This window comes from Ambystoma mexicanum, chromosome 6p (assembly GCF_040938575.1).
Source record: "Ambystoma mexicanum isolate Mex_15411 chromosome 6p, UKY_AmexF1_1, whole genome shotgun sequence".
NCBI classification, from domain to species: Eukaryota; Metazoa; Chordata; class Amphibia; order Caudata; family Ambystomatidae; genus Ambystoma; species Ambystoma mexicanum.
In genome coordinates, this window is record NC_090935.1 from 1500896918 (window position 1) to 1500922167 (window position 25250).

General features: G+C 48.2%; 1 protein-coding gene across 1 annotated transcript in view; it reads left to right on the forward strand.

The window, feature by feature from the left end:
* FRAS1 (Fraser extracellular matrix complex subunit 1) overlaps positions 1-25250 on the forward strand; it is a 1618415-nt gene that overhangs the window by 1548356 nt on the left and 44809 nt on the right. The window contains exon 69 of the mRNA XM_069626341.1: positions 1545-1711. Within this exon, the coding sequence (XP_069482442.1) occupies positions 1545-1711 (167 nt within the window). The remainder of the gene's footprint in view (positions 1-1544; positions 1712-25250) is intronic.

Consider the following 25250-nt stretch of genomic DNA (forward strand, 5'->3'; position numbering starts at 1 on the left):
AAACCTTTTCCATAGTGAAACCAGTCCTATTAAGATCTATACACCTAATCTGCAAGGTTATTAAAGGTCCAGTATCCTCTGATACAAGTGTGGCATTGTTACCTGAAGCTGTAATAATGACAATACAGCCTCAGGGTTGTTACTGGAACCAAGAAGGTGTGAACAGTGCTGGGGATGGGAGCTGGGTGCTTGTGAAAGAGTCACAAGGAATAAGATAATCTGTACTGCTGAAGTTAAGAGAAAGTCAGTCTTGGAGCAGAGGCAGGTTATACCTGTGGCATTGAGACAGACGGAACAGGCAAAGAGGCTGCCCTTTTCGTAGAGTATAGGAAAGAAGAGTACCTTGCCCATCTTTAGTGGTCAAAGTGTCTTGTCTTTATATGCCTAATAATTCCGAAGTATAAAACTGTTGAAGAAGAAGTAGAAGTACCTTAACTGTGGTGGTGTATAAACTGTCAGTGGATGTCACATTGAAGTTGGTTGAAGTAGTAGCATACTGTGAAACAAAGGAGACTGTTCCCACGGTAATGGTAGTAGAAGGGTGGTTGTCAAGAGGAAAGCAATAACCCAAATAGAAGCATCCTGAAAATTATACTAAATGTTCTGCAGATGTCTTAATCAATTGTAAAGTTGTAGAAGCAGAAGTTGTTAACCTACTCTTTGAATTAATTAATCTTTGAAATAAAACGTCCAGGATTACCATTGTTGCTATTTTCTTGACTGAAATTGGAACGGGATCTTTTCAACTGAAAGCTGAAGAAGTGTTACCAGTGGATAATTGTTTAATTAACTTTTGTGTTGACTTGGAACTCATAAGAACTGGTTCAAGACTTTTCTTTTCCTTTCCATTTTGGAGAATAGACTTTGGAAACCCCTGGGGAAGGGATTTTCCCAGGACAGGTGAAGGTCATCCAAAATACTGGTTAAATATTGTTCATTCTTTTATGTTGTTTCATGATTTCCTTTTAATGTTTTGTTGTTTAGTGTGAGGGCCAGTTTGTTAATGTTAGGAGTTATTCCCTTAGCCTTTAGACCAGGTAGGGAATTCCCTGACAGAATAGGAATAGCAAGGATGTATTTGCCAAATATTTCTTTAATAAAAGATCTAATCTTCGAAACACACCAGCAGTTGTCCGCCTCACATTACTGGCTCCTCACATATGTTCGCAATGGAATCCTTTCTTAGCAGTGCAACAAATATAAATATACATAGACTCTGTTCATATAATAATGTCCTAGGTGGTGAGTGGATTAAATCCTTTAAGGGTTGGATTAGTCATCTTTCATTCTTAAGTAAGTCTTAGCTGACCCTTCTGCGATTATTATACAATTCTAAAATGTGGATCAAGATACAGATTCATTAATCCATTGTTTGCAGAAACTATAGATAGGCAGAACACATTTGAACAATTTGAGAAATAAGGTGGAGATAGGAGATTCGTGAACTGTTGAGATTTATTTTGAAATCATGAATTGTTGTGAAATGTTTTTTAACAAATCAATTTTTGACTTTGCACACTAAATCTATATTTTTTCTCGTTAAGGTTTTTGATTCCAATTGCATTCCAGCAGACAAACCGTCCAGTGCCTGTTGTGTACTCATTAAACACAGAGTTTCAACTTTGTAACAATGAAAAAATGTTCTTGATGGATCCCACAAAGTCTGAAATGTCTCTGTCTGAAATGGATTACAAAGGCGCCTTTTCCAAAGGTATGTTTTGTGTACTGAATTGGAACACAACTTCTGTAACTTTTGCACATTACTATTAAAAAGAAAAACCTGAGTTTATTTTGTATTGTATGATGGTGCGGAATGACCCAAATCTGTCCAAGCGTAAGGAAGTTTCTGCTGTTGCAGCATAAGCATTGCTTTGTGAATATTTCCTCTCAAGGCTCTGTCTGTGTCTTCTTTCTACGTTGGATGCCTTTGGTCACAGAATTAGTTGTCTCTAACATGGATTCATTCAATGCTCTCTAGCCTGATTCACCTCAATGCCTCTTGTAAGGAGTTCAAGGAGTTTAGAATGCTGTAGCATGTCTTTCCACAAAAGCTCTGATCAGTGAAGGGCAGCACAGCCCCTTTCTGGTGTGTGTTGTAAGCCACTGAAGTAAAAGGGGTCAATGTTATGTTGTCTTGTGTTAAGTGATCTTATACTGTGCCAAATCACCACCATAGTAGTAGTATCAGAGCGCATTGGCTTTTCTGTGGAGACACTCTGAAAAGAGGAAGTACACAACAGAGAGTTTAGATTAGCAAAGCAAATTAAACAAAATATCAGTGGTGTTCGCTGTTGCATTGCACTGTGGTGCACAACACTGATTTGCTGATGTGCAGAAAGGCAGTCTCTGTCATGCTCACTCTGCTTTTCAGAGTGAATCCTATTATTTTTGTCTAACATGCCCATATAAAGATTGCCTATTTGTTGTCAACTTGATTTACCAGGCTGTTGTGTGTTTTGTAGGATCGCTTAGTTAAACACAGAGGGACAGATTCTCAAAAATAAAATAAAAAAAGTGGGCACATCAAAGATGCACCCACAAATGCGCCAGAAATATATGTGCCTCCATTTCCAAAGTCTGTATCTCAGTGATGCAACAGTTTCTAAAAGGAGTGCTAAATGGGCTCAAAAGATACCCTGTGGGTGGAAAGCATGCACATGAACCAAATGAAGCACACAAGAGAAGAATGTGCACCAAATTACCCAAATCCTCCAAATCGGAGCACACAATTTGTGCCACTGTGGAATTTAGCACCCTGTACAGCAGTATTCTTTGTGTGCAAAGTGTTGCAGTGACTGTCAGACTTGTTTTTGGAGCTTCCATTGCAGACTGCTGTTTGTTTAGCTGCCGACCTGTGAGAAGAGGCTCCAATTGCAGCGCTAGTTTGGCGCTTGTGTGCTGGGGCATTAACATCAGCAGCTTAAGTGATGTGTGGCAGCGACTGTCGGGACTTGTCCCTTTGAGCTGTTGAGTCTGTAGACTCTAAGTGTTGCATGGAATGCAGATGCGTAGAGGACAGTGCGGGCTTGGGAGTATTGTAGTTTTAACGCGCTGCTTTGTGCTCCTGAGACATCTGTAGGACTGTACCTTGAATAGCCTGGGAATCGTGGAGATCATTATTGAGAATGCATGGGAAGACAAAAAGATATATAATCTGAGAAGTTTTGAGCCTACTCTCCTTTGCTCGAAGGGAAAGAAGGTTAGATCTGGGGATCAAGAGAAGACCACCTCATTTTTTTCAGAAGGCTCATTCAAAAACATATAGCCAGGCTTTCCAATCTATGCCTGACACAGCTGAATCAATGACACACAGTCAGGTTGCTCAATCCATACCAAATACAGTTATTCTAGGGATAGTGAATGAAATGAATGATGAAATTGACATTTCAGGGCCAGTGCTTAGTGACATTGAGAGACATACTAGTACGTCTCTGACAAAATCCAGGCTTTGGAGATGCCTCTTACATGGCTAAGCATATCCCCGAATATGTTTGAATCTCCTGTGAATAGGGAAGAGGGGCTTGATGATATGTGTGGTGAAGACAGAGCTTAGGGGTGTACCTTGGTAGGAGATTGCTCCTCCTTGCCTTTTCAGGGTGGGGGCACTTTCCATCAAGATTCCTCCCAGGCAGGAAGTAGCTTGCTCGCTGCCTTGATTTGGTCCTACAGTTGTTCATTAGACTTTACGATACTGTTTTATTGGAGGTGAGGTCCAACACCTCTATACTAACTGAACTGAGGGAGTGGTTAATAACTTGTGATCAAGGCTGTAAGAAAATAAGGAATAACGTTGTCTGCGATCTTCCTAATAGTGCTTTGGTGAATGCTGTGGATGAAATTCCAGAAGCTGCTCTTGAATCGAATACCAGTATAAATATGCAATATGGTAATGCTGCTCAATTAGTTCAGCCAATTTCCCAGAAAAAGGTACAAATGAGGGTTCAATGGTGAATTGGAACAGAATGGGGATGATATGAACCGAAATTTTGATTTAACAGGTGATGGAGTATAACGTTATTTTTAGAAAAGTGAATAAGGACGTAGCTGTAACGTTGGTAGAAAAAAGTCCAAAAGAAACAGACGTATGTAACTCTGCTCTCAAATGTGGGGCGTCCCAAGATATGGTTGTTAGGCAAGCAAAGAACATGCGACTCTGTCCAGTTCCTGACAATTCATTGATAATTATATTTGAATCCATATTTGAGGAAGCCCGAGATATCCCTTTGAATAGGACTAGGATTTCATCTCTATTGTCTGCTATCTCTATGGTGGATTTGAAATGTGTTGACTTGTTCGATGAATCATGGGTAGGCAGATGTGCAGTACATTTTCATTCAAAATTAATTTAAAACATGTGGCTTATGCTAGCCATGATGAAATATTGGAAGAGAGGATTCAAAATGTATACCCTTGGGCCTTGGCAAGTTAATGACACTGACTATGATGATGAATTTAATGGGTCTGTGAAATAGAAAAAGATTATAAAATGCATGATTGATGGTCAGGGTCGCAGGCAGGTTAGTTTGATGAAGAGCCGGCTAGAGTTGGGCCTCGTTGGCTTTTTCACTCTCAATCTCTATTAGGAATCGACCGGGCTTTGGAAAAAGAGGTCGTTAAATTGTTGTTTTGGAACTCATGAGTGCACAATACATTTTTGAATGTTGACATGAAAACTCTATTTACTGTATTTGATATGGTGTTGATCCAAGAGACCTGGTTGAATGTTATGCCAATTTTAGATGGCTTCATCCTGAATAAAAAAGGTAAAAAGGGGAGACCATTTGGAGGTAATCTTACAGCTGTGAAGAATGCTCAAGGTAGAGTGATTACAAAGATTGACTGTGTCTGACGCATTGCTGGCAACTGCCATTTTTTTATTCTTTTGGTAAAACAGTAACCAGGGCTCTTGTGATTAACATCTGCTTTAATCCAGCTTGTGTAGATATTGATGATGTGATCAATGAGTTGGGAAATCTACTGATAGACTGGTCTAGTAAACGATGTGGGTCCTATTATAATAGCTAGTGATTTATATGCACATGTCCTAGTATGGAACTGTCGTTTGATGAGTTAGACAAGGATAGAAGGTAAGGGTGTGAACTCGGAACTAGGGAATCGGGGAGAAAAAATTGAAGGATGGATGGATTTGGGCACGATTTTTGACAAGATAAGAATTTAGACAACTTAAGGCACATTTTAGTGCAGAATCAGGCCCTCAACCGACTTGGTTCGGTATTTCATCCTCATCAACGATCGATTATATTTCATTTTGCAAATATCGACCATGAGGATATATGCAATTTTCAAATAGACAAAACGAGGCCCTGTGATCACGCCATGTTAAAAACGAATGTTTGTAAACCAAGTAAAAGAGAGTATGAGGTAAAGTAAGTATGTACTAATGTGGTTACTAACTCTGCAGGTAAGGGGTTAGTCCAGTTTAATAAAAATAGTGAGAGAGTGAATAGAGACTGAATTGGTTAAATGGTGGCAGAGCTTAACAGACGATAAGACACATTTTCATTGTTCTCCAATACACTAATTATGCTTGAAGGTAGGGTTAGGACCAAAGCTAAGTGGAGAAGATGTCTGCTGAGGGAAAAGGGAAGCCTATTGATAGTATATTAAATACCCTGAAACAAAATATGAGAACTAAGATTAGGAAGGTAATAAAATCTACTTGTATTGATTGGAAAGAGAAGAAAGAAAAATGCGTATTCTTAGATAGGGCCACAAAATTGGTGGAAATTAAATAAAAGATCAGAGTCAATCATCGTGTTTTGCAGAAGGAGAGTGGGTGAAACACTTCTCCATAGTTTTGTTACGAAGTAGATCAGGTTTCGGAAGAGCAACCTAAAATATCAGGAGAGAGGTGGAAATATGAGTTTAATAGGGACGATATTAGGTGGCCATTGAAAGGTTGAAGAATTCTCGATCCAGTGGACCAGATGGTATGACAATAAGTTGACTTAAAAATAATATTAAGATATGGTCCGATGTTTTATTTAATTTTTTCACACAAATAGTGAGGTTTTGAACTATTGCCATATACTGGAATCAAGCAATTGTTGACCCTATTTTTAAAAAAGGGAAAAGGGATTTGCCCACTAGTTATCAACCTATCTCTCTTATCGATATTGCATATAAGATATTGCCCAACTTAATATTAAAACATCTTACTAAGAGGGCGGAAAGTATGCAGGGATTCAGCCCTCTGCAAACGGTATAGCAAAGGGATAGTTAGGGTGATTAGTGGTTTAGCACTTTCCTTCTGTATGGCGCAAGCAGATGGCGCAGCGGGGAGAACGTTGTATGTGGCAAGCCTGGATCTGTCCTCAGCCATCGACAATGTTGATAGATCGAGATTATGGTAGAAGTTGGTCAGGTGGGGGATTGATGCAGGCTTGTTACACATGCTACAGTTATTTTATTCTAACAATGAGGCAAGTGGGAGGGAGCTTTTGCGCACAATAAAAGTAGGGAAAAGAGTCTGTCAGGGCTTTGCTATTGCACTGACACTTTTTAATGTATGTATAGCTGATCTCTGGGAAGAATGTCTTATACGAGGGGGTTAGCCTTCTAAACTCACTGGTCAGAGAATAAATTGCATTGCAAATGCTGATGACCTAATTTTATTGTATTTTACACCAGCAGGATTACAACGCTTGCTTAATGGGGTTGCCTCCTACTTAATTGATCATTAATCCAGCAAAATCTTTGATAATAATAATAATAATAATAATTTAGCATTTATATAGCGCTACGAACCCTCAGGTATCTGAGCGCTGCTTATTATTATCCACAGTGTGTGGTGCTCATTTATCGACCTCGGAAGGATGAAAGGCTGAGTTTGGCCCTGCCGGGATTCAAACCTGTGTCAGAAAGCTATGCACAGACGTCAAAGCGATCGCTCTACCCGCTGTACTATCGGACCGACTGACTATAATGACTATAAGTAGTAAAAGAGGGGGAGAAAACAGTATTTTTGGTCGATTAATCACGCATGAATTAAGGAGGTTGAATCACTGGGCCTCATTACAAGTTTGCCGATCCAGAAACAAGGGTGCCAGTAACCTCACCGACACCCTTGTTTCTGGACTGGCAAACTATGAGTTTGCCTGCTGGGGCCGCTGCACCAGACAGGTCTGACCCTGCCGGGCACAGCAGCCACGGTAGGCAGACCGTTCATGGAAGTCCCATGACCGTTCGCAACATTGCCGGTGCTTCCGTGTCCCCGCCCCCCATAGAGTCCCACGGGACTCTATGGGAATGAGGACTAACATTTTACCGGTACCTGACTTTCTGGGCCGCTGGACTTGTATTCTTCCGGTGGTACCGGGAAGTCAGGCGCCGGTAAAATGTTACGAGTCTGGCAGCAACCCGCCGGGGTAACCGCCAGACTCGTAATGAAGCCCACTGTGTTATTTGGGACATATTTTGAATATTTTTTCAACAAAAAATGCTCTTAAAATACAAAAAGGAAGAATGAAGGATAAAGCAAGAGCTTGTATTTCATTGATGAAATCGATTAAGCATAAGCTATGTGCCTTTTCTTTTCTCCCGTTAATTGAATTTTATAGAGGGAATGTTTCAACTACAGTACTGTATGTAACTGAATTAGTGGATTCCTGCTTCTGTCATCCCTATGCAAGCCTACTCCTCCTTCGAATGCCTGGTCTGCAGGCTCTCTATCTCTCCTGGCCTCTTTCTTACTTTGGCCAGGTTGGCCTCTTCCTCTCTGAGTAGGCCGACCTCTCCTCCTCTCTCATAGCTTCTACCCCTCAGCTTCTCCTCCTTGGAGACCTCAACATCCTTATGGATGTTTCTAACCCCTCCTCTGGGCTCTTTGTGACTCCCTCTCTGTGTAACGTCAGGAATCTCCCTGTTAAAGGAAAGAAAAATTAACTAATTGCAAGATTGTTTAATAATCAACGTCTGGGTAGTAGGGGTGGCTGCCTAGCTTTTCTTTTCAGCTCCATGCGGCCTTGGCGTTCATCTGCTCACATCTGCGGTCCCCGACATTGTGAAGGACCATTGGCTGGCCGTGCTGCTTTCGCCACTGCACTGGACATTTTGTGCAATTTTGGACTCGATCGGTCCTCCCGGGACCCGGCTGGCACCTTTGTTGGAGTTGGGCCTCGCGTTCCACCCGGGCCCGGTGGTTGCCTAACATCTGGCCCTTCTGCCTGGCCTGCCTGACTCCCGGATCCCCCCCCTCGGCCCTGGGGTGGCGGCGGCGGTGGCCTCCTGTTTCCCGCCGCTCTGAGGAGTTGCTACGGCCGGCGGAGAGTGCCGCTGCGGATGCCGCGACAATGTGAATGCTACCTGCCACATCGGCGATCTTCGCGGCCTCCCCCAGCGCCGACAACACGGAGGATTTATTCGCCCCGCGGCCGCTGCGGGCGACTTTGCGGGCCACTGCTGTGTGCCAGAACTGCCATAAGGAAGTGTCCCTTACCGTACTGTTTGTGGCCTGCCCGCCTACCCGACGAACCATTCGACTGCCCCCCAGCTGCTACGGTGTGCTTTGCATTGCACACTCCATCATAACCGTGCTGCTGCCGGCCCTGGGGGGCCTGAGCAGGCCGCTGACATTGGGGCATCGAATTGACATCCCTAAACCAGGCCGCGCCCTGGTATTGCTCCATTTCCACGCATCCTTCCTTTGAGCCTGCGCTAAGCCTGGACTTCTCCCACCTGAGGGCGCCGACGACCCCACTTTCCCGCTGGCATTGTCACCGCCTCCGCACGGGCCCCCCTGAGACAGATCCCGCTGGCCCCCCCGTGCAACCTGAACACATGTGGAAGCCGCGCACACCAGCCATCACAGCTTTGCTGCTCCGCCAGTAACTCTCTGCTATCTGCGGTGGCCCCCCAGCGCCTTGTGGCGCCTGTCTTCACAAAAGACACTACGGTTGTTCCTGTCGGTCCCTGCCTTCCCCATTTCTTCATCCTACTCATAAGCAGGCCCTCTCTGCCCCCGGGTGCACTACAGTACCAATGCCTAGCAGACCCAAGGCAGGTGCCCAAGGGGGCACGATGGACAAGTACGCTAAAGCGGTCCCTCAAGATGAGCCAGCCTGCATGTCATCGCCTCAGGACGAGCCAGACTTGACCCCGCACCAAGTGGTCGGAGCACCTGACCTCCCCCTACTAATGGAGTCTATGGCTAAAAAATTCGCCTCCTTCCATGAAAAACTAGACGACATCAATGCTAATGTTGCCTCGCTAAAAACTTGAGTAGACCAGGCAGGATCGAGGATCACCGAGGCCGAAAATAGAATCTCGGTGAACGAAGATGGTATTCACGCGCTCCAAGACACTGTGGCCTCCCTAACGCGTGACATGAAAAGTGTCAAGGCGAAATGTGACGATTTGCAATCTCGTTCTCGTAGGAACAGCCTGCGCATCATCGGGGTCCCCGAGAATGCCCTCAAGGGGCGGATGGAAGACGCAGTGGAGAAACTACTTGAAGACCTGCCATCTCCTGGATAACCCTGCCCTCTCACCATATTTCACAGTCGAGCGGGCTCACCGGGCCCTATCGCCGAGCCCCAGACCCGGCGACATCCCAGACCCATTATCACCAAGATACTCAAGGCGGAGGATGAGATTTCTGTCGCGGGAAAAGGGAGACCTGCGATTGGAGGCCCATACCATCAGAATCTTCCCGTACTTCTCGCTGGCGGTGCAGCAGGAGAGGCGCCAATTCTTAGGCGTCAAGAAGCTGCTCAGGGAGCGCAACGTCCTCTACGCCATCTTGTTCCCGGCACGGCTAAAGATCACTCACGATGGCAAGATCTTTTTCTTCACTGTCCCAGACAAAGCAGTGAAGTTCATTGAGCTACATATACCTCTTCTTGGGCCGCGAGGCGACCATGCGCCAAAGGCGGCACAGCCCACGATGTTATAAAGTGTCCACTGATCCTTGCCTTATGATGTGTTGATGGCAACCTCACTGTGTCCACTCAGCAACTGCGGCCTCTTATCATATGTATGCGGGCCACAGGCTAGCTCCTAAACTGTTTACTTTGCCTTCGCCCCCCACTTGGTTCTCGGAGCTATCCCTGTGTCCTACTCTTTCCTGCGATGTCAACCAACCAGAGGGCACTCTCTGGTCTCAGAGGCTGTCTGTGATACCCGTTTACCACAGCAACACATTCGGGACAGCATATGCTGCCCCGCACCAAGTTCCAGATGCCGGCCGCACGGCACCAGCGCCCCCCGTTGCAGTTGCAATGTTTGCTTTCAATTTCATTTTGTTCCTTTTAATGACTGGCCCCTGTTGGGCTGGGATGTGGCCCTATCCACGTTGGATCTGGTCCACTGACCTTTGTTTTCTGGTAGGAGCAGGCCCAAAGGGCGACTTGTGTGTTCTGGGGTGGGAGGTCTGCACTGCATGTTGGGGTTGGGCAGTGAGGGTGGGGGGTGGCGAAGTTGGGGCTGGGTTAACAGTTACAAACATGGCTGAGAGATACATGACTTCGACTCAACATAACTGTGCACACGGCAAATGCAAAAGGTGGAAAGCTAATGAATACTACCACTGGGATGTTCCATAATGTGACACTATGGCTCTGAACATTATGACATGGAATATCCGTGGCCTGAGCAATTTCACTAAGGCCCGCAGGATAACTGCCTATGCCCAGCGGCATGGCGCCAAAATCCTCTTTCTCCAAGAAACCCATGCCCTTGGGCGCCTAGCAACATGCCTCGCCCCACGTGGGGCAACAATAGATACTATATGAAGTACTCCACCCAGTCCAGGGGGGTCCTAACTTTAATCCATAAGTCAGTCTAGTTTTCCCTGCGTTCCAGCCACATTGACCCCGAGGGCAGATACGTGATCCTCCATTGCTCACTCGCTAATATGGAACGCCTCCTAGTGAACACATATGCCCCTAACTTTGACGCCCCTGATTTTCACCACCACGCTTCTGAAATATATTGGTATTCCCATCATATGGGGCGGGGACATGAATCTGATCCTAGATAAAGACCTGGATAGGTCCGGGACGGCCCGCAGAGCCCCATCACGCGCGGCCCATAGGTTACACGCCCACATGGACACACTTGATCTCAAGGATGTATGGAGAGCTCTCAACCTACAGGCTAGAGAGTACACATTCTACTCATCGGTACACGATAGCCTCTCCAGGATCGACCTTTTTCTCATATCGAGTTGCATGCTGGGCAGGGTCACAGAGACCAAGATGTTACCGTGCACATTATCGGACCATTCACCGGTAACACTTCGTATAACACTGGGACACTACCAGCCCCCTCGCTCCTCCTGGAGATTTAAGTCGGAGGCCCTCCAAGACATAGGGCCTCATCACGAGTTGGGCTGTAGCCCTTAAATGCAGTGGTAACGGTATTACCGCCACATTTAAGGGCTGGCCCTATCGCGAGTTGGGCGCTAAATCGGCTGTTTCACCTCCAGCTTTTTTCTGGAGGTGAAAAACCCTGTTTTTGGCTGTATTACAGCCGGCTGTATTAGCACCGAAAATTCCCCATTGGATCCAATGGACCCAATCAGGAATGGGGATTTACTGTTAAGGCCCAACCCGTGATCCGGTGGTAATACCACCGCACAGGTCAGTGCTAGGGCTATTACAGTCGGTGGTATTACAGCCGGGAATACAGCCTAACTCGTGATTAGGTCCATAGTCTTCAAAGCTGATATCCTAGCTGACATCAACACCTTCTTTGAGTGCAATAACAGGCATGACACCTCCGATGGAGTACGCTGGGAGGCATTCAAGGTCTTCATCAGGGGGATGTGCATCTCTAGGGAGGCTGGGGTCTTCAAAGCCATAAAAAATAGCTTGCAGCAGTCGGAAGCGAAATTAAAAGAGCTTGAGAGGGTGTATGCCTCCGCCCCTTCCCCGACCATACTGGCACAGATCAGAATCTGGAAACATTTGAGTCTCATGCTCTAAGAGAAGTTCGGTACTTCGCCCGTTCCGTAGCGGCCCTGAAGTATGGTGAAGGGGATAGGCCGGGTAGGACACTGTCCAAACTGGTCCGCACTGAGGGGGGCAGGAACCGCATTGATTGTGTCGAAGACACAGGAGGCACCCTGTGCTGGTCCGACCATGATATCCTCGGGACATTCACCGCGTTCTACACAACCCTGTATGGCCCCCAGCAAGAACACAGTCTGCAAGACACTGACACCCTGCTAGATAAAATCCCCATGACCCTCCTCTCCCGCGCGACTAGCGACCTACTTGATGCTCCTATCACCCTTGATGAGATAACCACGGTCATCTCAAACTGCCCTAGGGGCAAAGCACCAGGCCCGGACGGCATAACCGCAGAGTTTTATCGGGAACATGTAGCCATTCTGGCACCCAGACTCCTGGAGGTGTGGAACGAATCCTTAGAGTTAAACATCCTACCCCAATCCATGCTAGAGGCGCTTATAACTGTACTACCCAAGCCGGGTAAACCGCTGGACGAATGTGGCTCCTATAGACCCCTTTCCCTGATTAACACTGACATGAAAATATTTGCCAAGATTATTGCCAATAGGTTTCTCCCCAATATGACTCACTTAGTTCATCCCGACCAGAGTGGCTTTGTACCCGGCAGATCCACCGCCCTCAATATTCGTCGCATGTTCAATGTTTTGGCTAGAATTGACCCCAATGCACATGCCGTGGCGGTCACTCTTGATGCCCAGAAGGCATTTGATATGGTGTCATGGCAATATATGTGGGCGGTGCTCCACAAAATGGGAATTGGTCCACGCATGAGATCGTACATCAAACTTCTCTTCACAAGCCCCGCAGCCAGAGTCCTAGTCAACTCCAGGGCCTCGGGCCCCCTTCGCTCTCCACAGAGGTACCCGCCAGGGTTGCCCGTTCTCCCCGATACTCTTTGCGCTCGCTATAGAACCCATGGCTGACATTAGGGACAAACACACGCGCAAAGGTATACGTCTTTGTGATACACCCGAGATCATTTCATTATATGCCGACGACGTGGTTCTATATATTAGAGACCCGGCTGCCCACCTGGACCCGATATTGAGAGACATAACCAAAATTGGCACTTTCTCAGGCTTTACCATAAACTACACCAAATCTGAAATCTTCCCGCTCACCCAGTCCACTACACACCCACCCTGCAAATTCCCCCTCCGATGGTCACGGAGGGGCATCAGATCCCTTGGAGTGCAGGTGTCCCTCACTAAAGCTTCACTGTTGGCTGACAACTACGTGGCTGTGGCGCAGCTTGCTGAGGCTCAAATGTTGAAATGGCGCAGTCTTCCACTCTCCCTGTCGGGTAGTCTATCTCTAATCAAAATAATTATGGTCCCTAAATTACTCTACGTCTTCACTAATGTGCCGATCTGGCCCGGAAAGCGTTATTTCAGGAACCTGCACACTGCATGTGCCCAATTTTTATGGCACTCGGGCGCGGTTCGTAAGAAATGGCAGCACATGACTCTTCCCAATGGAAACGGGGGTTTCACCGCCCCCGACTTTGCTAAATATTGGACAGCCGCGCAGGCGCAACACGCCACATACTGCTACACGTTCTCCGACCCCCCCCTCCGCATGTGAAGCTCGAGAAACTAGCAAGCGAGAGTGACAACACCCTCTCCCTCATTCTCCATCCTACATTTCACGCCGACGCCCCGGCCGACCCTGTAGCAGCCACTATCAGGGCCTGGAAATATATCCTGCAGACACAACCCGGCCACCACCCATACTACAAATGGCTGCCCATCTGGCAGTTCCCAGGCCTCAGCCCTACACATGATAAACTCTTAATGAAACACTGGCACGACTTGGGCGTCTGGGCCCTGACCGACTTTTACCCCGATGGGAAGTTTATCACTCCGCAGACGTGGTGCCCCGGACACCTGGGTACTGCGTTGGAACTACTACAATATTATAGGTTGAGGGCGGTGTTCCACGCCTGGTGGCCCTCATACCCTGATGAGCCCCCAGACTCACCTGAGATTCACTACATATCCAACTCGGCTGGAGCTAGGGGGATAGTGTCCTCGCTGTACAAATTGCTGATGGCCGACCCTACGGACGTGCCACTCAAAGCACGTGATACGTAGAGTGAGGAGCTGGGCCTCCACATCACTGACGCAGTGTGGGAAAAAATGTGCATACACACCCGAACCACCTCTCTGAATGCCAGACATAGGTGTATACAATACAAGCTCCTGAATAGACTATACTACACACCGCAAAGAATGGATAGGTTTGCACACACCCAGGCTCGCACATGCCCTAAATGTAAGTCTCCTGCTGCAGATCACACTCATATGTTCTGGTCCGGTGATGCGCTGGGCCCATACTGGAAAGCCATAATTGACGCTCTCTCGGACATTACAGTGTCCCATATCCCTCCAGAACCCCTAGCTATACTGCTCGGCCTGTGGGACAGCCCTGAATTGAGGAAGGTGTCTAGGTTTCTGAATGTTGCCACCATAGTAGCCAAAAAATGCATATTACAATGTTGGAAGCACCGATGCCCCCCTTTGTTTGAGATGTGGTTGGGGGCCCACACCTGGACTCAAGCGTGTGAGGAGGACTATATCAATACCCTCCCGCTGACCTCTCGACCCAAGAATGTATGGACGGAATTTTGCACCTATCTGAATAACAAAGACGACTTAGAACTACTATCCTCCCCCCCTCTTGGTGAAGTAAACTAACCCATTGTTGCGCCACATAAATCCAAACTATTGTGTATCTGTCCTTTGCCTGCATTTCCCATGTATTGCATTACCATTTATGTATCTGATACCCTTGTTATACTGTACATTGTGTTGATTGTCTGTTCTCTCACCATGCCAATAAAGAAAGGTTAAAAAAAAAAAGGTCTGGGTAGTAGGCCTGTCTAACTCTAATATTGTTGAAGAGTCCGAAGAGTCAGAGGGGTCTCAGGAGGAGAGCCCCTCTTTACCTGAACAGGCCCTTATGCCTCAACCTTTAGCCACCGGGACCCTACCAGGTCCAGTACTGAGTCCAGAATGTGTCTCTCTTGAAAAAATGAGACTTGAGTTGGAGTTCAAAAGATTGCAACTCCAGGCTGAAAACAAACATCAGGACATCACCCTAAGGTAAATGGAAATGCAACATGCTCATGAAATGAAGAAATTGTCTCTTGAAAATGTTTCTATCCCAGAGTCTTCTAGGTCTTCCAGTCCAAAGAGACCTTGCATGCCTAAAGAAGCAGTGAGTATGTATGATGTGAAACTTGATGTTTTGGATTGGTTGGCTGCTTTGAATATAAGTATGGGATTGAGGGTTTCACAGGGAATCAGTTGATTCCTTGGCTTTTGTCTAGGCTCCCCCAGGTTGCAACTGATGCTGGAATGGAAGTGGGGGAACTTGAAAGATTGGAGTATGAAAATGTGAAGCTGGCTTTGATAGCGAGATTTGGGAAAACTCCTTCCAAGTACCTTAAGAGGTTTAGGACCCTCAAAAAGACTGATGGTACCCCTTGGGCAACTGACCATGTGAAAGGGGATCCCAGGTGCAAGGGTAAACCTTCAGGGGTCCACACTGCCTCCTTAGCCTTCATCCCCGAGGGAGAAGTACACATGGCAAGTGGAAACTTTCAACTATTGGCTGAAGACCCCATTGGAGTCTCTGCCAGTGTTTCTTTAGTGTCTGTGGGAACAGCAGAATGTAGTATAACTCTAAACCAGATAACACAAAGGAATACTACAAGGACAGTGTACTTGTAAATGGTCAGGACACCCCTGCCATTAGAGACACTGGGGCAAGCAATACAGTGGTGGATGAAACCTTTTTCAAACCTGAGGATGTTGCTAAGGCACCCAAAGGCCCCACTAAGCTTGCTGGAGGCCCTACCCAATACTACCAGCTCTCATCTAGTGCAACAATATGACTGTAAGAATACCTGTCAGTGTACAAAGTGAGGTGCCTGGGGGAGTCCTGCTGTGGAATGACTTAAAAACTCTTGGAGTTGTATCAAGCACCCCCAGGCCTCCCAGTAAACGGAAGCAGGAGCCCACTAGGAAGGCCAGAGAGCTCACTTTAAATGACTCTCAGTTGGTTGTTACAGAAGAACCTATAACTCCCAGTCCACAGGAATAGCCAACTTCTATTTCCAGGAAAAAAGAGACAAAGGGGAAACCCAAGGTCTCAGGAAACCAGACAGATAGCACTCCTGTGCATCAAACCAGAACATCCCCGAGAGGACAGTCCAAAGTCACACCGGTGACTACTCCACCAGCTGAGGCTGAGTGTGAGATCCAACCAGAAGAGGTTGAGTCAGCTACTGATGACACAGAGCTGGAAGAAGACCTTCCCCCCTGTTGGAGATCTGGATCCTAAAGACCATCCTGTGCTGCAGTCTTTACTGGCAGAAGGTGGCCCTTATAGGGCACACTTCGGCAGAGGTCAAATGGAGTGTCCTACTCTTGCAGGACTTTGCCAACAGGCAGCTTCCCAGCTGGAAGGGCAAGAGCCAGGGAAGCACAGGTTGTACTGGGAGGATGGCCTCCTCTACAGTGAACTTATTGAGTCTACCCCAGGAGACTACAGAAGGCCTGTAGTGCCCCAGGAGGTGGGACCTCAGTTTCTAAGAGTTTGTTGGTATTGTTTAAAGAGTTAACAATTTGGTTATTATAGTAATTTTGTTTCGCCTCGTAAATATCATTTCTATAGAATGGGTCCAATGTTTTCCATTTATCTTTGTTATCTTGTGTCTGTGCTTTCATCCAAGAACGCTCTGCTCTTTGTTTTTCTTGTTTATGTACCATAAGAGCAGGTGTAAACCATTTTTGAGTGTTGGTTTGTTCTCCAACCATTTTCGATTTCAAAGGTGCCACTGGGTCCAGTAGGTCCATCAGGGCTATCCCATATTTAGCTGCCAACGCATATGGTGTTTCAAGATCCAGTGTTGATGTTATAAGCTTCATTAAGCAGCATTCCAAATCGCTAAATTTGGATTTTATAAACATTTCTACTTACAACATTTTTTTAGCACATTCTTTTTCTGAACAGACATAATAAGGGAGTGTTCCTTCAAGGTTTATAAAGAAATTATCGGACCAGAAACAAGGTGAAATATCCAGCAAATTTACCAATATATTTCTGACCATAACGCAGTCAAGTATATTGCCCTTACAATTAGTTGGTTCCTTGATGTATGGCATATAGCCAAAGTTCAGAAACAAATGTTCCAATCTCATGGCCTCTGGGTCTACAGGATTCCCAAACCATCTATTAAAATTGCCTAGCACAATAGTTGAGCTGAAAGGCATGCATAATCACACTAACCAGTCCCTAAGAAGCATCCCTAAGCACCTTCAGATGGGCAAGAGGGATTGGAGACGGTCCCCAAGGTGCAGAGAAAGCCCTCTATAGTCGGCAGTCTTGATGTGAAGAGGTTTGGAGAGCATAGAGCTGAGAGAAGGTATGTCTTGGACTTGAGAGGAGCGAAGAATAGGCAAATAGTTTAGCAGAGGCTGAAAAGGAGGTCAGGATCAGGTTGAGAGTGAGCTGTAGAAAGATGTTTGGAGAAGAGGGAAGGAGTGGTATGGAGAGTAGAAGGAGGTTCAACAGAGGAAGGTAGAAGTGATGACAAAGTGGGAGAGGAAGAGAAACAACAGGAGGAGGTGATGATACAATGGAAGGAGGGCTTAGGAGAACAGGACAAGGTAGTGATACAGTAAGGAAAGGAGGAGAGAAAACAGGAGAACGTGGAGCTACAACGGTAAAACATGGGTAAAACAGGCTCCAATACTGTCTTCAGAGGGTATGGAGATGAGAGCTGAAAGCTGGATGCTTGGAGTCTGGAGGAAGACTTGTGGTCTGCACAATCCAAGAATACAAAAAATATCAAATCCAATTGGAAAAAACGCCTATAAAAATCACAATGGTCTCTTAGCAAAAAGCAACAAAAAAGGTAAAAATGCCTTAAAAGAATTAGTGTCAATTCGAATTGACCATGATGCAGCCAAATATGAATAAACTATGTCCATAGGTGGTGAGCTGATTGCAATAGGTAGCAATGAAGCTCAGTCAAAAATACTAGTTCTTCTCAAAAGGCAAAAAGAAAAGTCTTTTTGAGACTTTGTTGAGTCCAAACATGCAATTTCAAATGGCTCAAAATCCAAGCAGTAAAAGGGAGAGATGAACCCTCCCCCACATCCCTCTTCATGGTCTTGCATGGAGAGAGTGGATCCAGCCTGCTCCTTGGTCCCTCCAGCCTCGCCTGCCTCAAGCCTTGCTTTATCTGGCTCCACGAACAGCTCTCCTTCTGCCCCTCTCAGAAGCCAGACTTTTTATAATATCGGAGCATTGTTTACCTAAGCCGTCTCCTCCCCAGTGGCATCATGCCAACGGAGAGATGCCGAATTATCTCCTACAGCTCAAGGCCAATGGCAAGATGCTCCATAGTTGGAAGCTAACGGCAAGATACCGAATATCTCTAAACCACATCAGTCAACAAGTTCCCTCATTTCCGGCCTAGTCCGGAAGCATTGTAGTCCATTGCCGTCTATTAGAACTTTTTTATTGTTAAAAGGTACATTCAGAGCTGTTTACTAAAGCAAACGGAACAAGTAGAACACATCCCAGACAATTGGAGTACAGCCCATAAGTATTATTATTGTAGTGTATCTATTTGTTTCTAAACAATATATTAGTCTGGCTCACAGCTCAGACATTCAATTGGAACGAAAAACTCTGTTCATTACTGCTAATAGTAAAATGCACTGAAATATATGTATGCCTAAGTACATGCAAGTATGCCCAACAACTACATGGCTTGAGATATCGCTCAAACCTAGGCATGGCCAGAATAAATGTCACCCCCCACGAGCCGTAGAACATGCCGTGGAGGCAGTTAGGAATCATGGAAAAAAGAATGAAGGGACAAAATAACAAATTATACCACTTGGGACCAGTTGCTGCAAACGTTCACTCAGGATTTTCACTGGTTCCAGGGAATAAAATATTAGTTCAACTTAAACATATATCTTCTTGAGAAGAGATGGCTCTAGTGGATACAGCTCTGCAGACAACTTTGTCGATGATGCAAGTCTGATGTTGAATTGGAGATAGGTAGATTTTCGTCACACAAAAGATTCCAAATAGTTCTCATCTGTCAGTCAGGTTAGAGCTTTTGGTGCATTTAAACCTGTCTTCTGTTATTTGCCGCAACAAAATAAAAAGATGATCAAGATCAGGATGAACCCAGCTAAAATATACAAAATCCTTGAGCCTATTTTCCCAAAGAAGTCCAATATGTACACTTACGTCCTGTCCCCTTTTCTCCATACTGTATGGGCGTCCATTCCAAGGGACGGGAGATGGTAGCTTTTTCACCAGAAAAAAACTCTTTCCCCTTTAGATTTAGAGGCGTGCAGGGGTTAGGCCCAAGGAGCCTGTGCTGCCCTGACTCTGCCCTCTGGCGCCACACATGAGTCCCCTTTTCTGCGTCGATGGGAACAGGCCAAATTCACCAGCACTCCTGGGTTTGGCTTCGGCCATGTAATTCCATGTGCGAATACTTCTTCTCTTTGTCTTTATTTGTCTTTTTATTATGCAGGTACTCCGTCCTCAGGCGTCACGCTCCTCCCCAGTGCATGTCGACTTCTACAGGGTTCAGCAGGTGTCCATCCTGCAACGGGCTCTTCCCAACTTCAGACCCCCACACCCTCTGCCTACGTTGCCTTGGCATGTGACTCACTGTCCTCGAAAGCGCTGAAGAACAGACTAGCCAGGTGGAGGGAGCTCTTCCAGAAGTCACCTCCAGAGGATCTCAAGAACTTTGTGAAGCATCGAACCAGGCCCAAGATAGGGCCGATGTTCTCTAACGCACCTGCAAGGGAGACTCCTTCCCAGGGACACTCCCACGTGGGAGGGACCGGTCAGGTCCTTCTACCAGCACGTGCACCGAGGCAGCTTCAGCTTCGGGTGGAGGGATCCTCGGATCCTCCCGTTGGCAGTGCTGAAGGACCGGAAGGTTCTTTTACTGGGTCTTCACCCCGAGGGGCTCTGCGCTTTTACCGGCACCATGGCCGAGGGGCTACACCCTAATACCGGCAATAAGCCCGAGGGGGCGCCTAAACGCTGCTCTCCTGACCCCCGAGTCGAGGGTGTCACACCTACCGGGCCGAGGCCAGAGGAGCAGGGTAGGCCTCGTGATCCACACATAAGAGCCTTGGAGGAAGCCGGGCCCAGCAGGCCGAGCAACACGTTGCAGGCACGTGGCAGGCAGCTCGACAAAATAACCGCCATGCCAGAAAGAGGCACCTATCCCGACGCCATTCGAGGAATTCAGCGAAGAACGAGTGTCAAGGTGGGACTAGCCTCATCAAGGTACGTGGCCTACAGTCTACCCCTCATTTGCGCAGGGCAGCTTTCCTTTGCGTCTATATGGGAAGGGTACGCAGCGGCTCCAGCAGCTCCCTGCTACCCCGTCAGCACCCCCTGCCACCTCTTTGGCCAGTGAGGAGGTGCTCTTCGAGAAGTTCCTCGGCCTCATGAAGTCACCTCAGATGGGGGTTATCATCAAGGACGCCACCAGGGAATGCTAGCGGCACCACAGATGCCAACGCCCCAGTCCCTGGTGCAGCCACCTCCTCCGGCTCCCCAGGCGGCTCCGTACCAGCCGCTTCCGCAGCCTCAGGCCGCGGTCCCAGTACCACAGCCTCCGGTGCCAACTACTCCTCCTCCATAGGATCCCCCAGACCCACAGGATACGGATGAGGAGGAGGATCCTGACACGCCATCCTCAGCAAGGGCCTTCCACAAACGTCTTGCTGGGCTGGCAGAATATCTGGGCCTGCCTCAGCCCGAGGTCGAGCAGCCAGCAGAGGTGGCCCTGGCTGAAGTCCTCACGCGACGCCCCTCTGCCAAGACAGGGATTCCACTGCAAACCGATGTAGTCTCCCTGGACAAGAGGGGCTGGCTCACACCCCACTCGACCCAGCCGGTCAATCGACGCCTGGACGCCAAGTACAGGCAGATGGAGGGGGATACACTCTTGCTCTCAGCCCATCCTCAGCCGCACTCTTCAGGGATCACTGCGTCATCACTTAACTCCAAGCCTCAGTCGTCCTCAGCCACCTCCTCTGGGGCGCTGCTAGGCAAGGAGGAGAAGATCTTGGAGGCATATGGCAAGAAACTCTATTCCAACCCTTCCTTGCATCTTCGTCAGGCCAACGCAGATGCCATGTTGGCTGCTGCCAAACAAAGATTATGGCAGGAAATTGGAGACTTCCTTCAGGAACTCCCCATCCAAAGCCAACCATGCTTTAAGGCGGGGAGCTAGCAGAGGCTAAGCTGGTGGCGCATGATCTCATGGAATCCACAGTGGCCCATATTGACACCTCTGGCCGTGCCACCTGCACTGCATCGGACATGAGAAGGACAGCCTGGCTCCAGGCAACAAAATTCAACCCGGACGTCCAGGGACGCATCCTAGATCTACCATTCGAGGGGAGGGCCTGTTCCACTCCTCCACGGATGAAGAGCTGGACAAAAAGAACAACAGCTCACAAACGGCCAAGTCTTTATCCATCCTTACAAAGACCACGCCCAAATCGTACACCCGCTCACAGCAAAGCTCCGAGAGGGGTCATATGTACGGAGGGTTCCAGGGCTTCCAAGAACGTAGATCCAGGCAGCTGGACCACTTGCCATCTCAGAACCGGTGCAAGCAACAAAAAGTGGGGGGGGGCCAGTAAGGCCTCTTTCCAGTCCCCCTCCTACACGACAGCCTCTGAGGAAAAGAAGGCATGACACGCCCCTACAGGTCCACGTGTCTCTGGTGGGGGGCAGGCTTGCTCTCCATGCACATTTCTGGCGCCAGAACTTTGCTGACCCCTGGATCCTCTCTGTAGTATCCACTGGGTACCGCCTCCCTATCCCAGCCTCTCCTCCCTCCTCCCCTCCACTCCCACAGGTTGGGACAGCAACTCTTTTGGCGGATATCCGGTCGCTCATAGAGAGCCAGGCAGTGGAGGAAGTCCCACCCTCCCAGCGAGGCTTTGGCTTTTACTCCAGGATTTTCACCATTCAGAAGAAGAACTAGGCGGGCCTGAGAGTTGTGCTGGACCTATCCACCCTCAACCACTCCTTACCCCTGCAAAAATTCAAGATGGTCACGCCAGCTTTTATAGCAGAGACATTGGACAAGGGAGACTGGATGTGCTCCCTGGATCTGAAGGACACGTATCTACACGTCCCGATTTGGCAGCCACACCGTTCTTTCCTACAGTTCAGGATCATGGGATTCCATTTTCAATATAAGGTCCTTCCTTTTGGCCTCAACTGGGCCCCCAGGGTCTTTACAAGGCTCATGAATGCGGTGGTGGCCCTCCCCAGAGCACAGGGCCTCCACATCTACCTCGACGACTGGCTTGTCAGGGCTACATCTCCGGAAGCGGTTCTCCACTCTTCCCATGCCCTTATGAACACACTGCACGATCTCGGCTTCTCGCTCAATCTCAAGAAGTTACAGCTGCAGCTTACGCAGACTCTGACATTCTTGGGCCTCATCTGGCACACATGCTCCGAGAAGGTATTTCCGTCGGAGGACAAAATCTTGGCCATCAAGAGGGCCACCGCCCACTTCCTCAGCAGAGAAGTGACCTCGGCAAGGTGGTACCAACATCTCCTGGGTCTTCTGGCAGCGGTCTTATTAGCCTTTCCGCACACGAGACTAAGGATGAGGAGGATTCAGCTGCACTTCGCAGCCTCATGGAACCAGGAGTGGGGCTCTCAATCCGAAATGATCAACGTTCCTCCATCTCTCCACCCGGACCTGAATTGGTGGTCCAGAGACTGCAACCTGCGGACGGGCAAGCCCTTCCGGCTGCCCACTCCGCAGGCCATCATCACCACGGATTCCTCACTCGAGGGCTGGGGAGCCACCCTAGACGATCTCTAGGTCCATGGCACCTGGACTCGACAGGAGCAGGAATACCACATCAATTGGCTAGAGCTGAACGCCATCTGGCTGGCGCTCAGGGCATTCCTACCACTTCTTAGGGCAAGGTTGTCCTCATCCAGACAGGCAACTTGACCAGCAGGTACTCCGTCAACAAGCACGGAGGCACCATATCCCCTCCTCTCTGCAGACTGGTGATCAGCATGTGGGAGTGGGCCCTGGAAAACGACATTTACCTCACGGCAGTCCACCTTCCGGGGGAATCCAACCTGGAAGCGGACTGGCTCAGCAGGCTGGGAGCGGACAATTACAAGTGGCAGCTAAACCTAGTTATTCAGGAGATTTTCTCACAGGTGGAGTCACCCCCAGGTGGATCTCTTTGCCACATGGCACAACAAGAAGTGTCCCCAGTTCACATCCTGGCAAGGTCAGGGCCCAGGCTCTCTGGGCGACGTGTTTCACCTCCAGTGGACCGGCGTGAAAGCCTTTGCTTTTCCGTCCACTCCTCTGATTCACAGGGTAATTTGCAAAATCAAGGTGTCTCGCCAACTCCTCATCATTATAATAGCTCCATGGTGGCCGGCCAGGCCATGGTTTCGGAGCTGCTCAGTCTCTTGGAAGTGCCCCCGATTCACCTCCCGACGGGCCAAGCACATCTTCTGGCACAGCAGAGGGGCAGAGTCATCCACCCTGCGCTAGGGAAACTATCCCTCACAGCGTGGTACCTGAGCAGGTAACGCTTCGGCACCTTAGCCTCTCACAGGCCAATCTGGAGATCATACAAGGTGCCAGGTGCAAAGCTAGCAGGGCCCAGTACAAAAGCAAATGGACTGGATTCTGCCACTGGGCAGGCTCCAAGGGAATCAACCCCCTAGCGTGCACCTTGGATGACATGCTCTTCTTTTTTCGACACCTGCCGCACATACCTCGCAGCCATTGGGGCTTACAGGAACTCGGAGGAGGGTATTTTCTCCTCCTCCAACCCTATCGTCAAGAAACATCAGACGGGCCTCGCAAAGCTCTATCCGCCCATCAAGAGACTGCACCCGGTGTGGGACCTTAACATAGTGTTGGGCGCCCTGGCGCACAAACCGTTCGAGCTAATGGCGTCCGTGGACATTAGGCTGGTCACCATCAAGACGGCCATACTAGTCGACTGAACTCAGCTTGTAGAGCCAGTAAAATCCAGGCGCTGGTCGCCTCTGAGTCATATACCATCTTTCACAAGGACAAGGTAGTCCTGCGGACACACCCGGCATTTCTGGCCAAGGTTCTGTCTGCTTTCCACTTGAACGAGGAAATAGTCCTTCCTATATTTTTTCCCGATCCCAAGAACGAAGCACAGAGAGTGCTGCACTGCCTGGATGTCAGGTGTGCCCTGAAATTCTACTTATACAGGACCAAGGGCTTTCGCAAATCGGACGCCCTGTTTGTCACTTTCGGAGGGTCAAGACCAGGCTATCAGGCCTCTTAGGCTTCCATATCCAGCTGGATTGTCTCTGCCATCAAAGAAGCGTATGAGGGCCAGCACAAGCCGCTCCCGGCCAACATACATGCCTACTCAGAAAGGGCCAAGGCAACGGCCATCACATTCCGGCGCCATGTCCCTTGCCAAGTCATAAGCAGGGTGGCCACTTGGGCCTCTGTCTCGGCTTTCTGCAAGCATTACTGTTTGAATGCCAGCTCTAGATCTGATGTGGCTTTCGGACAGGTGGTTCTCAATAACCTATTTGCTTAAGGAGGGTCTCCTCTCTACCATGGGGCTACAATCAGTTGTAATCGCCCATACAGTATGGAGGAAAGGGGACGGGACGTAAGAGTAATTATAAGTTACTCAGCGTAGTGACTAACGTACTCTTAGTCCATAGTACCCTTTTCGTCCATACGTCCCACCAACCTCCCCTCTAAAAATACTGGTGTCATTAGGCAATGTTAAATCTATTGTCGACGCGTCAATGGGGACTGAGGTGTGGTGCCAGAGGGCGGAGACTGGGCAGCGCATGCTCCCTGGGCCGCACCGCTGCGCGCCTCTAAATTTAAAGGAGAAGAAGTTTTTCTCTGGTGAAAAAGGTTCTGTCTCCCGTCCCTTGGAAGGGACGTCCATTCAGTATGGAGGAAAGGGGACTATGGACTAAGAGTACGTTAGTCACTACGGTGAGTAACTTATAATTTTGTCAACGGATTGAAGGAAAAAAGTGAATTCATCAGCCAGTCTGAAATGGATCCCAGGATGGAGCTCCCATTTGACAGAGAGGAGCTTTCCAGTAGGGATTGTACCTACTTTGGCCAGTTTTTTTTTTCTGCAGCAGGTCTCTGGCCGTATTCAGCACTATGTTTGA